The following is a 17,561-nucleotide window of genomic DNA, read 5'->3' as shown; positions in this document are numbered from 1 at the left end:
CCCGTCCCGGGGTCTGTCCAGAGGGGGTTAGCGGCTGCGACCGCCCCGGGGCTCGGGCTAAAAATTATTTTCCAACATAGGTTTTAGCACATTTAGAGCTGATGATCTTCACAGAGAAATGTTTTCTAAAAAACGATTTAACCCTTTATACACATCAGTTCTGTGTAAGTTTAAACTTAACTTGAAATGCAAACCTACACAGTGTCCATTCAATGTTTCTCTGACATTTCTGGTACCGCGTGGGGATCATACGGAATCCGAGCCATGGTTCACCTCTAAGTGAAAACGCTTGTTAGCGCGTTTCATCGTTGTACCTTCAGTTACGTGGAAATTCTAATTTTTAAGTCGTCTTCCTTGTTAGCCGTTGGTTTGTCCTGCATAAGAACGGTGTCCTTTCTGTCCAAGGCAGAGCTCCTTCGATGTGACTTTGTTTCCGGCCTTAATGGGTTTGGCTCCACGGGGCCGACGTGAGCCGGAACGGAGACGCGACTCCTCGATGGCTCTCACCAGCCGCCGCCCCCACGCTTTGCTCGCAGCCCACGGGCCTGGCTTCCTCGCGCGGATTGACTGGGAGTTCCCTGGCCGGGCGCCCGCGGTTTCTGTCCAGGAAGCAGCTGTGCAGGGACCAAGGGGATTTTGCACAGGGACGGACGTGCCAGCTCTCCTTCCCCCGGGGGCCCGGGCTGCCCCGCGGGGAGCCCCTCTTTCCTCCAGGGCCACAGCCTCTGCCCTGTGTGCCGCTGCGGTGACGCCCCAGCACGGGGGCTCTGCCCCTGCCCCACAGGCCCTCACTTGAGGGGAGCTGGAGGCCCCCATCCATCAGCACCCGTGCGCTCCGGGCTCATTCTCTGGAAGCTTCTGCCCCACCCCGACAAGCCCCCGTGCAGGCTGTCCCCCTCCACCCCCTTCCAGCGGCCACACGGGGAGGGGAGGGGGCTGGGGCTCGGGCAGAGCGGCGCCTGGCACTGCTAGGCCGGCTGGGGGGCCGCGGAAGCCGGGAGGAGGGTTCTTCTCTCCCGCGATGACGGCCACCTGGCAGCCCAGGGGGGTGACCAGGGCCTGCCCTTCTCGGCTGGGAGACAGGGTGGGGCCTCGGGCTGGGGGGGCCCGGGAGCCCACGAGCTGAGGGGCCTTTGTGCCCTGGTCTGCGGGGAGGGGACGGCTGCGGCCCCTCCAGCCTCGGGGAGAGGAAGCCGGGGTCCGCGCACGAGGCCCCGTGACTGGCAAGGGCCCCCCGGGCACTGAGGGCCTGCGGTCGGCCGCCTGGGGGTCGGGGCTGATGGGCGGGGGCCGCCGTCCGGCCCGCTGCCCGGTCGCTCGGGCCCCAGCCACCACCCACGATGTCCCCACCAGGCCCGGGGTGTCGGGGCCGCTCCGCCGCCCGGGCTGGGGTGCTGGGGGGCCCGGGCGGCCAGGGGCTCGCTGTGGGGCTCTCTGCGTGTGGTCCCCTCAGGCCCCCCCCGGTTCTGACTCTGAGAGAAGAGGCCGGGCGGACGGCGCGGGAAGACAGGGGCGACACACGCAGCCCAGGCTCCCCCCGTGACCCTCCAGCGGGCAGGTCTGGGGACGGTTTATTGATGAACGATCTCGGGGGAGGAAGGCGGGGTGGCGGCGCCCCTCAGCCCCGGGAGGCCCCTGGGTCCAGCCAGGGGCCTGGCCCTCCCTCCTCGGGGCTCACGCGGGGCCTGTCCACTCAGCTGGAGCCCAGTGGCGGCCGCCCCCGCCCCCCGCCCCCCCGCCGCCCGGGTTCCTGGCCGCTGCCCCCCTCGGTGGGCCTCCGGGCGTCCTCAGGTCCTGCGGCCGCCTTCCCCTTGGGGGTCCGGTACTTGTTCTTCTGACTGTACAACAGGTTCTTCTGGAAAAGCCGGGGAAGGTGGCCGTGGTGCAGCAGGACAGCCAGCACCATCCCTGCAGGGGACCAGGCGTCAGACCTCGGGGCCCCGGGCTCCGGGCCACTCAGGACATGGCCTGGGCGCACACGCAGCGGCCCCTCCCTGGCACAGGAGCCTGCACACCTGGGTGGGGGCCTGCACACCTGGGTGGGGGCCTGCACACCTGGGTGGGGGGCTGCGCACCTGGGGAGGCCTGTACATTCAGGGGGTCTTTTCCTGGACCCTGGTCTGGCTCTCCCCAGCCACGCCCTTCCTCCAGGGTGCTACCCCTTGGAGGTGGGGACAAGCCACCGGAGTCCCTGTGGTCTGGGGACCATGCTCCGGGGACCTGGGCCCGGCGCTCTTTGCATCCAACTCCAGAGCCCCTGGCAAAGCCTGTGCGGCGCTGTCTCACCAGGGCCGGCCGCTGACCGCCGCCCGCTCTGGGTCAGGGTTCCCGCGGGTCAGCGGGGACACGGGGAGCCCCGCGGCAGGCAGCGCCCCCGCCCGCCTGCCCAGCACCCTCGGAGGGCCTGCCTCTGCCCCGCAGCCCCCGCCCCCCCCCCCGACCCAGACCCACTGGGCCACTGGCAGCCCCGCCCCCGGGGGCAGAGGGGAAGGTCGCCGGCGGGTCCGAGGAGCAGCCCCCGCCCCGCAGAGCGGGCCGCGAGGGGAGGCCCGTGAGTGACAGGAGCCTGTCCCGGCACCCGCCCCGCCCCGGGGAGCCCCGCGGCCCTCACCTGTCAGGGGGCCCAGCCAGTACACCTGGGCGTACTCCAGCAAGGTGTGGCCCTCGCACGGGAAGGTGACAGAGGCGGCCAGGGCGGGGTTGAAGAAGGCCGAGGTCAGGGGCCCCGCTGCAGAGGAAGCCCGGCCGGAAGGTTGAGGCCCTGCCTGGACCCTCTCCGTCCCTCCTTGTCCCCTCGCGGTGGGGACGTGGGCGGGAAGGCCCGTCGGCCAAGGCCAGAGCCTTCGGGGCGGGAGCAGCCGGGCGCCTCCCTCCGGGACGTCCAATGCCCGTGCTGACCTCCTGCAGACTCACCTCCCCGCTCCTTTTCCAACACCTCCCTCCTCGAGGGAGGCTGTCTTTGAGAGACAGACAGACAGACAGAGACAGGGAGACAGGGACCGAGCCACAGAGAGGGACGAGCCACGCCAGGACTGCGCGGCGGCGGCGGCGGGCGAGGGGAGACCCGGAGCAGCAGCCAGAGCGGGGCCAGAGCGCAGAGGCCCCGGTCGGCAGGCGCCCCAGTGAGCAGGGCTGCGTGTGTGCGGGCAGGTCCGCGCCCGGGGGAGGGCAGGCGCCCGCACACACGCAGCCCGAAGCCGGCCCCCGATGTGCTCCCTGCTCAGCTGAGCCTCGGTGTCCCCTCCTGGGCGGGGGCTCCAGCGGGGCCAGCGCCGCGGAAGGCGAGCCCTCCCTGGAGCCCCCGCTGGAGCTCGGCGTCAGCCCTTCCCGCTGTGCCCCCCACCCCCGGAGCCCGACCGGCCGCAGGCTGGCTGACCTGCAGCCCGCGGTCACGGGCACCCCTCACGCCCAGCACGGGGGGCACCCCAGCCTCCTTCCGGGGAGCCCTGCCGTCCTGCCCCGCCCTGCCCCAAGGGCCCAGGGGCAGAGGGAGTGTGCGAGCCAGCAGGAGCCCCCGAGGGAGCGAACCCCCAGACAGACGGACGGACGGCCGGCCCCAGCCTGGCCCCCCGCCCTGTGTCCCCGCCCAGCTCTGACCCCACCTGGGGACAGCTGGCACGTGGGGCCGGGGGCCGCTGGCTCTCTGCTTCTCCTCGAAGGTGGGACGGTGCTCCTGTCACGTGAGGGCCACCCTCGAGGGGGCCCCAGGACAGGCAACCTCTTCCAAGAACTTAATGCAGAGCTCGGCACGGGCTCCATCCACGGCCGGAGGCTCGGGGCAGCTCCCACGGGGCCCGAGGGACCCATGAGAGTTGGTCAGGAGGCTCACCTGGGCAGGGCTCTGCTGCCGCCTCAGGGTGGCTTAGGGCTGGTGCCAAGAGGGGAGGGGACCCGGGTGAGGAGGAGACGGCAGCGCCTGGCAGCCTCGGTGGGGCCGACAGAGGACGCGGGTGCTGGCCGGCCAGAGCCTGGGCCGGGCCCTGGAGGGACGGCACCGGCGGCCGCCCCCTCCCCCACCCCGGGGGGAGACCCTGCGGGACGGGCAGGAGATGGCGGGTGGCGGAGGGGCCCTCGTGCGGCCTGGGGCGCCCCCCACCCCGTGCCACGTCAGCCCAGCTGGTCATCATCGGCCCCCCAGGCCCCGGGAAGGGGCCGCCCCTCGGCCGGCAGCCCCGGGCAGAGGCCTGAGGGGCCGGCGGGGACCTCGGCCTCACCTGTGTAGGCCATGACGGTGACCAGCAGGGCCACGGCGGGCACCCTGCAGACGGGCGGGCTGCCGCGGAGGCGCAGGAGGCTCAGGTGGAAGACGAAGGCGCAGGCGCCCTCCACCAGCGCGCCGTGGGGCACGGTCGTGCGCAGCGCGGAGCTGCAGTGCGCCGCCATGAGGTTCTGCAGGACGTGCAGGTCGCTGAGCTCCCAGGCCCAGTAGAGCCGGGTCAGGGCGCAGGCCGCCTGCACGCCCAGCGCCTGGGCCGCCAGCTTCAGCAGCGTGCCTGGCAGCGCGGCCTCGGCCAGCAGCAGCTCCTGCAGGGCCACCGCCGGGTTGGCCGACGCCCCGTCGAAGGTGGCCCCGTGCGCCAGGAACAGCAGGAAGAGCAGGGTCAGCAGCAGGTCGGGCCCAAAGCCCCCGGCCCAGGGGCCCAGCTCCGCCAGCATCCGCAGCTCCAGGCAGCAGGCCCCCAGCTGGGCGGCACCCGCCACTTCCCGGGCGAAGCTGGTGTAGGCGCCCGGGGGGAGCAGCGCCTTGGACGCCCTCCTGGCCGCCTGGCAGAGGGCGATGGTGGCCAAGAAGAACGAGAGGGACACGTTCAGACCCGCCATCGGCCCAGGGGCTCCGCTGGGAGCCGGACTGAGCAGGGGACCTGAGCTGACGTGTCAGGGGCCGGCCCACCCCAGGCGCAAGGGTAGGGGAGCCGTGGACGCGTCCACCTGGGCTGGCGCCCTGGGAACGCCACAGCTGCACCCTCCCCTCCATCCCACCTGCTGCCGGCCCAGGAGCAGCTCCGGGAACGCCCACAGCTGCTTCCCCGGGCGTGAGGCACGCCAGGACGCGCACCCCACCCGCCAGCCCGCGCCGGAGACCGGCCGCAGCGGCTCTTCGAAGCCTCCGTCAGGCGCTGTGACTCACGCCCAGGCTCCGGGGCCCCCGGGGCAAGGGTCCCTGGCTCCGCCTGCGCCTGGGCCACCTGCCATCATCTTCCTCCATGAAGGGAGCTGCCTGTGGGGCTGGGCCTCCCCCCCAGGGAAGCCATGGGGGTCCCACGCAGGCTGCTCCGGGCGCCCCGAAAGCGGAACGGGCCGGAAGGGCCCCCTCACCACACGGGGTAACTGCTCCGCGGGACAGCGCAGACGAGTAAAAGCGCTTTCCTAAGAGAGCGAAGCGGCTGGCTGGGGGCTCGGGGGCTTGCTCAGCCCCCGTGGGGAGCACGGTGGGCTTGGGGGAGGGGCCGGTCCCTTGGCGAGGGGGGACCCCCTGTGAGCACCCCCGCACGCCCCCCTCAAGCGCAGAATGGACCCCCTTCCTGAGGACACTGCTGGGCCATGGGCTTCCAGTCCAGAGGGACCGAGAGGCGGGGACAGTGACATCCCACCTGGTGTGACTCTCCATCCCAGGCGTCCAGCTGAGCGGACGCTGGTGGAGAAGGTGCTGAGCCCAGCCTCGCCTGGGGGCCCATCAGCGCCGCGGACACGCGCGACCCCAGCCCTGGGCGGCCCCGCCGGGCGCTGTGGCCGCGCGGCCCACGTGCAGGGTCCACGCAGCGCAGCCTGCGCCCGCGCCCAGCGCAGGGGCTTCCTGTTCTGCCCCCGACCCCGTTCCTCCTGTTTGGATTCTTCTAATCCAACCTCTGCGCCCCGAGGCCCCCCTTGCCCAGGAGGCGGGCTGAGACCCGGGAGGGGCCGCGGCACGGGCGGCCGGGGGCCGGCTGTTTGCCTGGCTGCCCCAGCAGGCAGCGCTGAGGTCCCCGCTTGGCCAGAGGGGCGAGGTTAACCCCAGCGGCCGACCAGGCCCGCCCTGGCCGCGGGCACGCCCGGGGGGCTCCCGGCAGCGGGGCCTGCACCCGTCCTTCCCTCGCGAGACACCCCTGCTCTCTCAGAGCAGCGGGGGAATGTTCTGGAAGCCACAGAGACCAGGAGACTAGACGCAGGCGAGCCAGGGTTCCCTCAGGGACCACGCAGAGAGTGAGTCTGAGCGGGGACTTCCATCCCACCCTCAGGACCCACGGGCCGTTGGTCCGTAGCTGGGACTCCTGCTCCCACCAGGGGCGACCTGGCCTGTGGCCCCCCCCCACCCCGTGTGCACGCCACTGGCCACGGGACACGTGGACAGCGCTGCCCGGCTGCAGACAGCGGTGCGCACGCACGCAAGCTCTGAGGGTGAGCAGTTAGGGTCTTTCCGTTGGTTGCCTAATTGGAATACAGCTGCTATGAGCGCTTTTGATAGATCTTCACAGACAAACGCTTTTCTTTCCAGTAAATACGGAAAACGCCTGGGTCACGGGGCAGGTGGATGCGCGGTGGCGGCGTCGCCGGCCTGGGAGCAGCGTGGAGCTGAACGTCCTGGGGAGGGAGTCCGGGTGGTGACATTTTCTACTTTGCGTTTGTTCGCATTGTTGGTGATTTACGTTGCATTTCCCTGGGAACAGCTGAGGTAAGCGCGTTCTCATGAGCTCATCGATCATTCAACACATTTTGCTCAATGTTCTTATTCTGTGTGTATCTTTTATTCTTGAGTTGTAACGATTCTTCACTTATTCTGGATACAAGTCCTTTGTCCTGGTCATTGTTTTGCAAATATTTTCTGCCAGTTCCTGGCCGGTTTCTTAATGCCTTTTGATAAGCATGTCTAGAAATGTTACAGTTTTGTGTTTTACATTTAGGTCTAAGATCTAGACAACTTCTCAACTTCTTTGAAAAGCATAAGCTCTGAAACCAGTTTCTTTTTTCCTTTTTTTCTTTCTCTTTTGCATATGGGCTCCCCATCACTCCGGCACCATTTGTTGAAAAGAGGACCCACTTTCTACTGAACCAACTTTGCTCCTTGGTCCACCGGGCACTACATGTGTGGGTCTCTTCCCGGGCTCTCTGTTCTGTTCCCCTGATCTGCTGGCTACCCTTCTGCCAAGAGCACACTGGCTTGAGTTTTGAAGCTTATAGTAAGACTTGGCGTCCGATAATGTTGAGCCCAACTTCGCTCTCCTCCATCGATGCCGTGTTGGCTGTTCTGGGTCTTTTGCCTTTCCCTGTAAACCTCAGCCCCAGTGCGTCCACATCTGGGTAGTTTGCTGGATTTTGAAGGGAACTGCACCGAATTTATAGGTCCAATAGGAGGAGCTCACATCTTCACAGTATCAAGTCTTCCAGTCCCTGAGCACAGGTCTCTCCATTTGTTGAGACTGTCTTTGGTTCCTTTCATCTGGGTTTTGTAATTTTTGACATTCAGATCCTGTGCACGTTGTTTGATTTCTACCTTCTTCTCTCTCTTTTTGGTGCTACTGAAAATGGTGGGGGATTTTTCCTATGTTTTTTAAAAAAGATTTTATTTCTTTTTAGAGAAGGGAATGGGGGGAGAAAGGGGAAGAGAAACATCCATGTGTGGTTGCCTCTCACATGCCCCCCATCGGGGACCTGGCCCACAACCCAGGCCTGCGCCCTGACTGGGAATCGAACCAGCGACCCCCTGCTTCGCAGGCTGGCGCTCCGTCCACTGGTCCCCACCAGCCAGCGCTGAAAGTGGTGTTTTTAACAATTTCAAATCCCATAGCTTATTGCTGGGACGTTGAAAAGCAATCGGCTTTTGTCTATTAACTTGTCCCCACACGTCCCCACGACCGGCCGCTGGCTGCTCCGGGTCCCAGGCCTGGGGGCACCGCCTGCCCTGTGCCCTGGGTTCCCTGACGGGGGCCAAGGACTCGGCGCCTGTTGACTCAGCCTCTTCTCGGGGTGGGGACGGGGCTCGCGACTGCCGGACGGCTCGCGGGCCGGGGGCACCGGATGCCTCGGCCTCTTCGGGAGAATCAGAGCCCCCAGGGCGGCCCTTACGTGTCTCCTACTCTGCCCCCCCCCCCCCGGGTTGTATGTGTGAACCCGGGCCGTCCTCCGTCTGGGGCCGAGTCCCACGGACTCTCCGTCCTGGACCGGGCCTCTCACACTGAGGCGTCCTCGGCGCCCCCTCCTCCTGCTCCTCTCCAGCATCTGTCCAATGTCAGAGGCTCTTCTCTTCATGAAGTCTCTCTTCTCGTCTCTTCTTTCGGGGATTGAGCTTTCGTTGCCTGTCTACCAAACCTCTGTCTACCTCCAGGGTCACAAAGTCTTAGTCCCAGAGGTTTTATAGCCTTTGGATCACCTTTACGCCTACGAACTAGTGTGTTAACTTTGAATATGACCTCGTTTATTTTTTTCCTATAGATGTTCCATTTTTTTTCTGTTTCAACCATTTTTTTAAAAAGACTGTCCTTTCTCCATTAAATTACTTAAAAAAAATATTTTAGAAGTTATCAGAAGTGAAATTAACCTATTTTTTTCTGTCAATGTGCAGCCCCGAGAATTTAAAACGTGTGTAGATTTCTGGCACCGCCACTGTTATTAGGATGCAAAACCGTGTAGTCGCCCAAAAAGCCCTCGGGCCACGCCCTCAGCCCTGCCCCCCGGGGACCACTGGCACGTTCTCCAGCGCCACCGCGGTCTTTCTGAGAATGTCGTGTGAGTGGGGACGGCGCAGGGTCCCCTTCGGGGAGGGGCTCCCACCCAGTGAAGAGCCCGTGCGCGCCCCCTCGCGCCCCCACACCGTCCGCGGAGGGACGGACCGGACGGCCTGGCGGCTCGCCGGTGTGGGCTGCAGCCGGGTGCGGAGGGAGGCCGGCGGTGCTCCAGCGAAGATCAAGGCCCTCCCGCCCCTCCCGCCCCTCCCACCCCGAGGCTCCCCCCCGCCCGCCCCATTGCCCCAGGGGAGGTGGGCCCCCGCCCCCCATAACAGACACCAGGCACAGAGAACAGACAGAAGAGGCGGCAGTCGGTTCTGCGTATGGAGCCGCGTTTATTTCTCGGTCGGACACACACAGCACAGGGCCTGGAGCCCAGCACACAGCTGGGGCGCCAGAAGCTGGGGACACTACAGCAGGGTGAGGTCACGGAGCAGGGGCTGGGGCGCGTCACACAACCACGCGGGTGCAAGCCACAGGGGACCTCAGGGGACAGGCAGCCACAGGACACACAGGCCCAGGGAGCGGCCACAGCCGGTCGGGGGAGGAGCCGTGTGGCCGCCCCATCTCACCTCCCTGGGCCCTTCACCCCGGGGCCAAGGACGGCCACCCCCGCCGCCTCCTGGGCGTGTGCACGCGTGTGGTCGGTGAATGGGGCATTGCCATCTTCTGACTCTTCAGAGCACGGGCTGTGCCATTTATGGGCCGCTCAGCACTCCCCGGACACAGGACGGCCCCCCAGCCGCAGGGAAGCAGCTCACCCCGCCCCCGCCCCGCCCGGGGCAGCGAGCCCACTGCAGACAAGGATGGTCCCTCAGGCAGACGAGGCTGCAGCCAAAGCGCGCCCAGCACACAAACAAAACCACCCGCGGGAGGTGGCTTTCTGGGCCCTCCTCCCCGTCCCCCCCCAGCAGAGCAGCTGCCAGGCCCCACTTCGCCCTCTGCGCCCTCCAAGGGGAGGACCCTCAGGGTCGTTCGATCGGCCTTGCTGTCACAGATCTGGAAACTGCCTCCCCGTTTGTTAAACGACTTGTCCCAGCTGACCTGACACGTGGGGCGTCTCGGGCACAGAGACCAGGCTCCCTGACGCTGCACGGGCTTCCCCTCCAGCAGCCCCGAGCGGGCGGGCTCCCCCCGGGGCCCCCCCGGCGTCCGCATCCGGCTGACAAACCCTCCCTGAGGGCCTCCATGGCTGTGGAGGCTCCTGAATCTGGGGCGACTCCCAGGAGCCCCGACGGGCCCCTCCCACGCGACAGGTGCTCTGCAGGTTGGCTGGCCTCAGGCACCTGTGCGCCCCCTGGGGGCCATGGCCGCGCGCCCTTGGGCCCCGTCCCCAGGCTGGCTGACCTGAGGGGCCGGGGCCACCTCGCAACAAGGCGCCGCCCGTGCCTCTCCTTCCTGCCGCAGGGCCATCCCAAATGCCCGCGCGGGTCCTCGCCCCAGCCCCCTGCCGCCCCAGCACCTGCCGAGGGGAGCCCAGAAGCGACCCTCGCCCGGGACCTCCAAGGACAGCAGCTGAGCCCTGCGCTGCACGGCCGCGACTCTGACCAATGGCCATCCCTGGGAGGAGCGCTGTCCGGGCCCCGGGCGGAGGGCCGCAGGGAGCCGCGGGGCCGCCCCGCGCTGGTGGACACAGACGTGGCTGCCACCGTCCAGAGGAAACCCCGCCTGGAAACTTGTCGCTTGGATGGGAGCCCACACCTCACGTCCCCAGGGGAGAGGTGCTGGGGACTCGTCTGGTCTCAGTGCCCGAACCGCGAGAACATCCCCGTGCCACGTCAGCGCCACCCTGCGGGACAGCGTGGGACGACGCGGAGTCCCAGAGCCACTGGCTGAGCCAGGGTCGCCGCGGCCAGCTGGGGGTCAGGTGTCCATGAGCAGCGCCCGGCAGGAGCAGGCGAGGGCGCTGGAAGGTGCCAGAAACGCCAGGGACAGCAGGGCCGGGTGTGCACCTGGGCCAGATGGCATGCCCTGGGCGGGCCGCCGTGGGGACAGTTTTAGTTTTTTTTCTTGAGCTAAAAAGATGCCACATTTGCCTTTGGTTGTGGGAACAGGTGGCAGAAGACCCCTCCGGCCCCTCGGTTTCTCTGACGGGTGTAATGCCAGGGCGGGACGCGGGGCCGGCTCCTCCCCGGCCTGGGCCACGCAGGCGCGGGGTCTGCAGGCGGGACACTGTGGCGGGGCCGGAACTACCCCAGGCAGCGCCCCCGGTCGGAGGGAGGTGTGTGGGGGCAGGCGGAGGAGCCCGGTGCCCTCACCTGACCCCGTGGCGTCTCTGACCGCCCCTCCCGGGGACTCTCTTCTCTTGGGGCAAAAGGGGCGTCAGATCTTCTCCCCAGGAGCAGCCCTGCGCGCTCCCCTCGCCTGACAGAAGCTGGTCGGGCCGCGTCACAAGCCCCTTGCTCCCTGGGCCATCGCCCCAGACAGCCTCTAACGGCCTGGACCCGTGACACGGCCGTGGGGTGCGGCCCCTCCTCCCGGGCCCCCACGTCCCCCACGCCCTGGTGGCCCCGCGCTGGTGCGATGCGGGTTGTACCTCCCGCGAGAAGCGACCGCCACCTCCGGGGCTGCCGGGGCTTCGGGCAGCAGGGCCCTGGCGCAGGCGCCCACCCAGCCTGTCTGTCCCTAGAGGCTTGGGGGTGCGTGTGGGAACAAGCGGGAAGGGTGCCTCTGAGTTCTACAGGCCGTTAGAAATAAATACTTATAAATAGAACACAGTCTTACAGTTAGTCTCTGAGTGGACTGTCTCCGTGTCGCTAACTACTGCGTATTAATTTTAAGTCTGTCTATGCTTAAAAAAATATTAGAACGTCAGCGATGTCCCCGACTGGGGCACTCCCCCCCCCCCCCCGCCCTCCCCCCGACCCTGCGTCTCCCAGCCCTTCCCCCAGCGCACGTCTCAAAGAAGAAATGACAATAACCAAGGCTTCCGCCGCGGGAGCCGGCCGGTCGTGTGGTGCAGGCCCCCAGGCCAGCGCGTCCCTGGGAGGAGGGGACTGGCTGGCCGTCGGTGGGGAGGCTGTGGGCGAAGACAGACAGACGAGGAGGGGCAGGCCGCCAACGGGCTTCGCGGGGGCGGGGGGGGGGCGGCGTCTTCCGCTCAGACCCTCATCTGGGCAGCCCTCCTCCTGGAGAGCTTGGAGCTGCGGGAGGGTGCGGGGGGAGGGGAGAGGTCAGGCGGAGGGGAAGCCACAGCCACCCCCACGCTGCTCGCAGCCCGGCCCTCGGGTCCCCTCACCCCCCGAGACGCGCCCTCTGTCTCCTGTCACTGTGACACCCCTCAGTCACGGATGTGGGGGTTCCCCAGTCCCTGCGGAAAGGCCCACCCTGGCCACCGCATGGCCTCGGGGCACCCCCGGCGGAGGCGGGCGCCCGTGCAGCCTGAGGCGCGTACCGGATGGTCCCAGCCAGAAGGGGGTTGAACGCGTACAGCCAGTCGTGCATGTCCTTGTCGCTGCTCGCCTGCAGCAGGATGCCTCGGTGCTCCGTGCACACGGCAAAGGTGTGCGGCGTCTGCGGAGGCCAGGCCGCGCTGTGAGAGGGCGCCGCCCCCGCCCCGCCCCCTGGCCCCGCCCCGCCCCCTGGCCCCGCCCCGCCCCGCCCCGCCCCGCGGCCGCACCTTGAGCATGGCCTGCTGGTCCTCGCTGTACTCCACCTGGGCGGTGGAGAGGTTGAGCACGAAGCGCTCCACGGCGTCCTTGTCGCTGTTGTACATGTAGGCGTAGGGCCGCCGCACCACCACGAAGCGCTTGGCCCAGCCGGCCGTGTGCGGCTCCAGGAAGTGCAGGTACCCCTTCTTGGAGACGATGGGGCTGCGGGGGCAGGGACATCTGCTCGCTGGGCCCCCGGCCGCGCCCCCGCCACGGGGGTCAGAGCGTGGGCCTCCCAGGGGACAGCCGGTTGGCACCGGGACTGGCGCCCACACCCACCCCCCGCCAGAGGCCACAGCCACCAGCCCGCCTGTGAGCCCCAGGCCCGGCTGTAAAATGGGAAAAACTTTATAAAAGCTGGAGGCGCCCCTGAGCTGTCCCACGACCACGGCCTGCCCCCCGGGGCGTCTCGTGGCCGCCAGCGCACGTGGACACGGGCACCGTGGCCACGCGCGTCACCTGCAGACGCACAAGCGTCCCTCTGCAAAAAGAGCTGCCCTCTGCGTCTCGGCCTGGGCCTTGGCTCCTACCGACGCCCCGCCCGGGTCGGGGGACACGCTGGGCTGGTGAGGCGTCCACAGAGCCCGTCCGGGGCGGCACCCCACGCACCTGACCCGGATCTCCTGGACATCGGGAACCAGCAGGCGCGGGGGCTCCTTGTCCGCTTCCGAGGCCCGAGCGGGGGAGGGGGTCTTCTTGGAGTCCGCCTCTGGCAGGGGCTCTGGCTCGGGGCTTGCCGGCCGGGAGCGGGGCTGGGGGGTCCTGGGGGGGGAAGAGTGGGGCTGCTGCACACCTGCCGGGGGCGGGGGCCTCCGCTGGGACAGGACCAGCCCTGGGCTCCCCGGTGGAGTGTCCTGTGGGCGCCTGCCTGCTGCACCCGCGTCCGTCCCGCCCGCCTGGCCCCGCGTTGTGCTGGGAGCACGGGGAGGGCCCCGGCTGCAAGGGGTGCCAGGCCCATCCCCCGCGGTCTGCAACGTCAGGCTGAGGCTGACCCCACGCCCTCAGGGGCCATCTGCGCGGAGGGAGCCGCTGGCCCCTGGCGCCTGCCAGGCCCTGGTGACAGGACGGGAGGCGGGGGGGGGGGGCTGGGGGGCTGGGGGCCGGTCTCAGGATGAGAGCCACAGGGCTCAAAGCCACTTTTTAATTTTTAGGAAAAAAATTCGGTCCTGTTCTGTGTGGCTGAGCGGATTGAGCACCGGCCTGCGAACCAAGGGGTCCCCTGTTCCAGTCCCCGTAGGGGCCCAGGCCTGGGTTGGGGCCAGGTCCCCCCAGCAGGGGGCGCGCGACAAGCAACCACACAGGGATGGTTCTCTCCCTCTCCTTGTCCCTCCCTTCCTCTCTCTAAAAATAAATACAATATTTAAAAACAAATTGGGAAATGCTGGGGGATTTTAAATCAGATGATCGGACCGACGTAAGCGGTGCTGGCAGTTGCGGGGGGTGGGCTCTTCCCAGCGCCGCGCAGCTGCCTGGGCGAGGGGGCTCAGGGCTTCCCGAGCTCCGGGCCGTGCTTCTCCCCGCTGAGCGCTGTACGAGGCTTTCCTGGTCTGTGCTGTTCTGGCCCCTCTGCTCAGACTCATGCTGACCGAGCGTCAGTGTGGGCAGGAGGGGCCTCAGCAAGAAGGCCACGCCCGCACGGGGCCACGGGGCGCGCAGGGCAAGCCCGAGCCCCTTGGCCCCTGTGCCCCCTGCCCCTCGGCCCTTGTGCCCCCTGCCCTGCGCCCAGGCTCAGCCACGGCCATCAGTTGGCTCGGCCCCCAGAGCTGCTCGGGAGCCTGGCGCGCACTCACCGCAGGTCGGTGGCCCCGTACCGCCCTTCGACCAGAGAGGGGCAGGTGGAGGAGGGGGTGAGCGTGGCCGCCCCCAGAGGGGACATGGACGGGTCCCGCAGCATGGTGACAGACATCTCAGAGAGCTGCGGAGGAGAGGGAGTCTTTTGCAGAGGACCCAGGGCGGGGACAGCTCCTGGGCCCTCAGGGTGGGGGCTCCCGTGCGGGGACGGATTCCTACCCTTGTGCTGGCGTTTTAACTCCCACCGAGGACGCCGAGGACAGCCCCCCCCCCACGGCAGGCACCGTCTTCCTGGCCCCCCTCCCGGCCCCACCAGGGACGGGTGGACGCAGTGAGGACCACGCTGGGCGGGGCGGGGGGCAGGGCGCAGCCCCGCGGTCGGGCCTGCAGGCACAGGGGGGCCTGCGGCCTGAGGCTGCGGCGCGGCGCGGCGCCCACCTTGCTCTCGCTGGCGCTGACGCAGACGTGGCTGTGCACGCACTCTCTGTTGAACGTGTGCGTGAGGAGGCGCAGGCACTGTGGGGACAGCGAATGTCCGGTGGCGAGCCTCTGGGGACCTGGCTTGGCCAAGGGCCGGGCCCCCAACAACCCAGCGACTGGCCGAGGGGCCTGGCATGGCAGGTCAAGGTGGCCTGGGCCTGCAGGCCTCCAAGGCGGTGGGGGAGCCGGAGGAGCCTTCTCGGGGGCCCCAGCCACAGGAAGGGCTGGGGTGGGGTGGTGAGCTCCCCGTCAATTCGGGTATTCAAGAAAGGGCTGCCACTGCTCGGGAAGGGTGCTGTCGAAGCCCCCACATTCCAGTGTGGGTACGGGGGGCCGGAGGGCAAGGGGGCCCCATGGCTCCCTCCTACTCGCAGCTCCCGGCCTGACAGGGATCGACGCCGACCAGGCCCGGCCACAGCCGCACTGCCCACCCATCCGGCCGCCCTACCTTGACGGCCAGCTCCCGCTGCCTCTCGCTGGGTGCCTCCAGGGGTGACGGTCGGCCGTCGGCCGAGAGCGGGGAGGAGGCGCCGGACGAGCTGCGGGACGCGGAGTCCTCGCTGGAGGCCGGGGACAGCGCCTCGGGGACAGGCCGCTGGGTGGTCTCCAGCTTCTCCCGCAGCAGCAGATAGTGCCTGGTCTTCTCCACCTGCAGGCAGGAGCCAGAGTGGCCTCACCTGCTGCACGCGAGGGCTGGGGGAGGGTGACCGGCGGCCCCGCTCGGCCCAGGGTCCGGGTCAGCCCCTGGGAGAGCCACTTGGCCTGGGGCCTTGGTTCTGACAGGACTCAACCCCCAACACGGCCTGTAGCCGACCCTCCGCCCTCCCTGCGTCCCAGCCTCGCGCACAGCGCGTGTGGGCCGAGGGCGGGTGGGCACAGGCGTTCCGACACCAGCCCCCTGGGGGGCCCGGGGTGGACACAGCCTTCACTGCACGCCATGTGCGGCAGCTGAACACCGGCCCCCTGATCTAAGCGACTGAGGGCCCAGCTCGCCCTGTGGTCCTTCTGGACGCTGTGTGCAAGCCGACCGCCCTCGGCGCCCAGGCCAACAGCAAGCTTGCTTGGCCCGAGCTGGTGGTGAGTGCCCCGCGCTCTGCCCGCAGTGGCCTGGGACCCCCAGGGCGCCTGGCCCAGACCCACCTCCTGCAGGAGGCTCAGCTTCTCCAGCTCCCACTGATGGTCCAGGATGAGGCTGTCGCTGCGGGGCCTCCAGCCGGCCAGGTTCTCCTCGCCCCGCACGTAGGCCACCGACGTGTCCAGCACCCGCCGGCGCCGCCGCTGCATCCCTGCGGATGGGGCACCCGTCTGACCACGTCCCAGCCCGGCGCGCAGGCCCTGACTCCGCCGCATGCCCCGCAGAGCCACTCCGGGCTCCCCACGGGAAGTCACCCAGCACCGCATCCCACGGGGTCCGGCTGTGGCCTCCTGCCTGCCCTTCCTTTGCGGAGCCTCTCCCCTCGCTGTCCCCCAGCCCCTCAGAACAGACCGAGGCGTGTGCACCTCGCGGGGACGGGGCGCCCAGCGGCAGCTGGGCTGAGGTCGTCCAGAGTGACCTGGAGACCCCAGGGGACTCTCCTCAAAGCGCCGCCCCCGCCCCCGCCCACTGCCATGCGAGCAGGGTGGACGCCTACCTGGGCTGCCCGCGTCGGCCACGTGGCACAGGCTGAGCTCGTACACGCCCGTCACTCGGTTGCTGTGGGAGCAGCGGGGGGCTGTCACCAGGCCCGGCCCAGATGGGCAGGGGCGGCGAGTCAGGTCCCCGCTGAGCCCCGTCTTCCGGAACCGCTGGGCCCTCCGAGGGCAGCTCCCCCGCACGGACCCCCTCACGGCCACTGAGTCCTGCCCGGACACCAGGGCCCCCAACGCAGAGCCCATGGGAGTGCGGGGGCACAGCTGGCCCTGGAGCCCGGGGTCCGGCCCTCGGGTGCCGCCAGCCCCCGCCCGGAGCCCCCGACAGCAGGTCCCTGCGGCCCCCGGGGAGGAAGGCCGCCGGGCGCTGGGGGTGCAGCGTGGCTGCCCAGCCATCGGTGCTCCCACAGCCCCACCATCGGGGCGAGCGGCAAAGACGAGAGCGGGGGGCCGGCCCGCCCCCCGACGCTGCCTGCGCGGAGCCCGTCAGCCCTGGAGTCCCACCCTCCCGCCACCCACCTCTCGGAGGCCCGCAGGCTCCCGCTGCCGAACAGGTTGCGGATGGAGCGTGAGGTGGGCAGCTTGGCATCGCGGGAGTAGAAGACCATGCAGAAGTCCTTCGTGACAACGGCCGGCTGAGCGCAGTTCTCCATCTGTGGGGGGGGTCACAGGGCCTCAGGCACGGGGCTCCCCCAGCACAGCCCAGGCCGCCGCGGGCCCGGCGGGCCCCGGACGCAGGCAGCAGAACGTCTCTGCTCCCCACTGCAGCCGCCTCCTGACCGAGACAGGGGCCCGGCCCCGGGGCCACCACGGGTCCCAGACACAGGCTCCGCCCGCGCGGGCCTCGGCGGCCTCAGCGTGAAATCGGCAACACGCCGCACGAGGCGTTCGTGAGACGTGCCCACGGACATCCTCTGTTTTCCTGAAGCGCAGCCATAACCGCTGACAAAGCCGATGGGCACTGGGCACTCGCCCAGGCAGAGCCCACGTCACAGGCGAAGCGACCGGGCTCCAAGGGGAGGCGATGCCCTCGCGCCCACCGCCAGCCCCAAACCTCCAGATGAGATTCCTGGCTATTGCGCCCACTGGAACCGCGCAAGCTCCCTGTCTGCTCCTGTGCCTCAGACCCTGGGGGCGGGGACAGCTCCTGTTTCGAGCTGCCCCGGACACAGGCGCGATGTGTGGTGGGGCCGCAGCCACCTTGCAGTGCAGAGGACGGACCCGCACGGCAAAGTCAGCAGAGGGCGGGGGCTGAGCGCTGCCTTCGGGGCGCGGGGCGTAAGGAGGACTTGGGAAGGCAGCGGGGTCGCCT

The 17,561-nt window shown here is 68.7% G+C and overlaps 2 protein-coding genes across 14 annotated transcripts in view; both read right to left on the bottom strand.

The window, feature by feature from the left end:
* Positions 1 to 1,693: 1,693 nt before the first annotated feature.
* On the bottom strand, positions 1,694 to 4,821 carry LOC129068279 (aquaporin-12-like). The gene is made up of 3 exons (XM_054570427.1): positions 4,215 to 4,821; positions 2,612 to 2,728; positions 1,694 to 1,908 (listed from the first exon to the last, which is right to left on the bottom strand). The coding sequence occupies exons 1-3, from the start codon at positions 4,819 to 4,821 to the stop codon at positions 1,694 to 1,696; spliced, it is 939 nt and encodes a 312-aa protein (XP_054426402.1).
* Positions 4,822 to 11,648: 6,827 nt separating this feature from the next.
* KIF1A (kinesin family member 1A) overlaps positions 11,649 to 17,561 on the bottom strand; it is a 65,228-nt gene continuing 59,315 nt past the window's right edge. For all 13 annotated transcript variants that reach the window (XM_054570394.1, XM_054570396.1, XM_054570401.1 and 10 more), the window contains 10 exons: positions 16,769 to 16,902; positions 16,252 to 16,313; positions 15,761 to 15,906; positions 15,069 to 15,269; positions 14,579 to 14,656; positions 14,140 to 14,264; positions 12,959 to 13,111; positions 12,319 to 12,511; positions 12,094 to 12,212; positions 11,649 to 11,842 (listed from right to left, as the gene is read on the bottom strand). In XM_054570394.1, the coding sequence (XP_054426369.1) occupies positions 11,800 to 11,842; positions 12,094 to 12,212; positions 12,319 to 12,511; positions 12,959 to 13,111; positions 14,140 to 14,264; positions 14,579 to 14,656; positions 15,069 to 15,269; positions 15,761 to 15,906; positions 16,252 to 16,313; positions 16,769 to 16,902 (1,254 nt within the window). In that variant the 3' untranslated portion in view covers positions 11,649 to 11,799. The remainder of the gene's footprint in view (positions 11,843 to 12,093; positions 12,213 to 12,318; positions 12,512 to 12,958; positions 13,112 to 14,139; positions 14,265 to 14,578; positions 14,657 to 15,068; positions 15,270 to 15,760; positions 15,907 to 16,251; positions 16,314 to 16,768; positions 16,903 to 17,561) is intronic.

This window comes from Pteronotus mesoamericanus, unplaced genomic scaffold (assembly GCF_021234165.1).
Source record: "Pteronotus mesoamericanus isolate MK-2021 breed Mesoamerican mustached bat unplaced genomic scaffold, CSHL_Meso_final contig_203, whole genome shotgun sequence".
Lineage (NCBI taxonomy): Eukaryota > Metazoa > Chordata > Mammalia > Chiroptera > Mormoopidae > Pteronotus > Pteronotus mesoamericanus.
This window is presented reverse-complemented; position numbering and strand designations above follow the sequence as displayed.

What these genes read in the sequence shown, in the direction of transcription:
- LOC129068279 (XM_054570427.1), bottom strand. Translation starts at nt 4,821, where the DNA reads ATGGCGGGTCTGAACGTGTCCCTCTCGTTCTTCTTGGCCACCATCGCC. An exon ending in CACCGTCATGGCCTACACAG is followed by an intron (nt 2,729 to 4,214) that starts GTGAGGCCGAGG and finishes CTTCCTCTGCAG; the next exon opens with CGGGGCCCCTGACCTCGGCC. An exon ending in CTGGCTGGGCCCCCTGACAG is followed by an intron (nt 1,909 to 2,611) that starts GTGAGGGCCGCG and finishes GGTCCCCTGCAG; the next exon opens with GGATGGTGCTGGCTGTCCTG.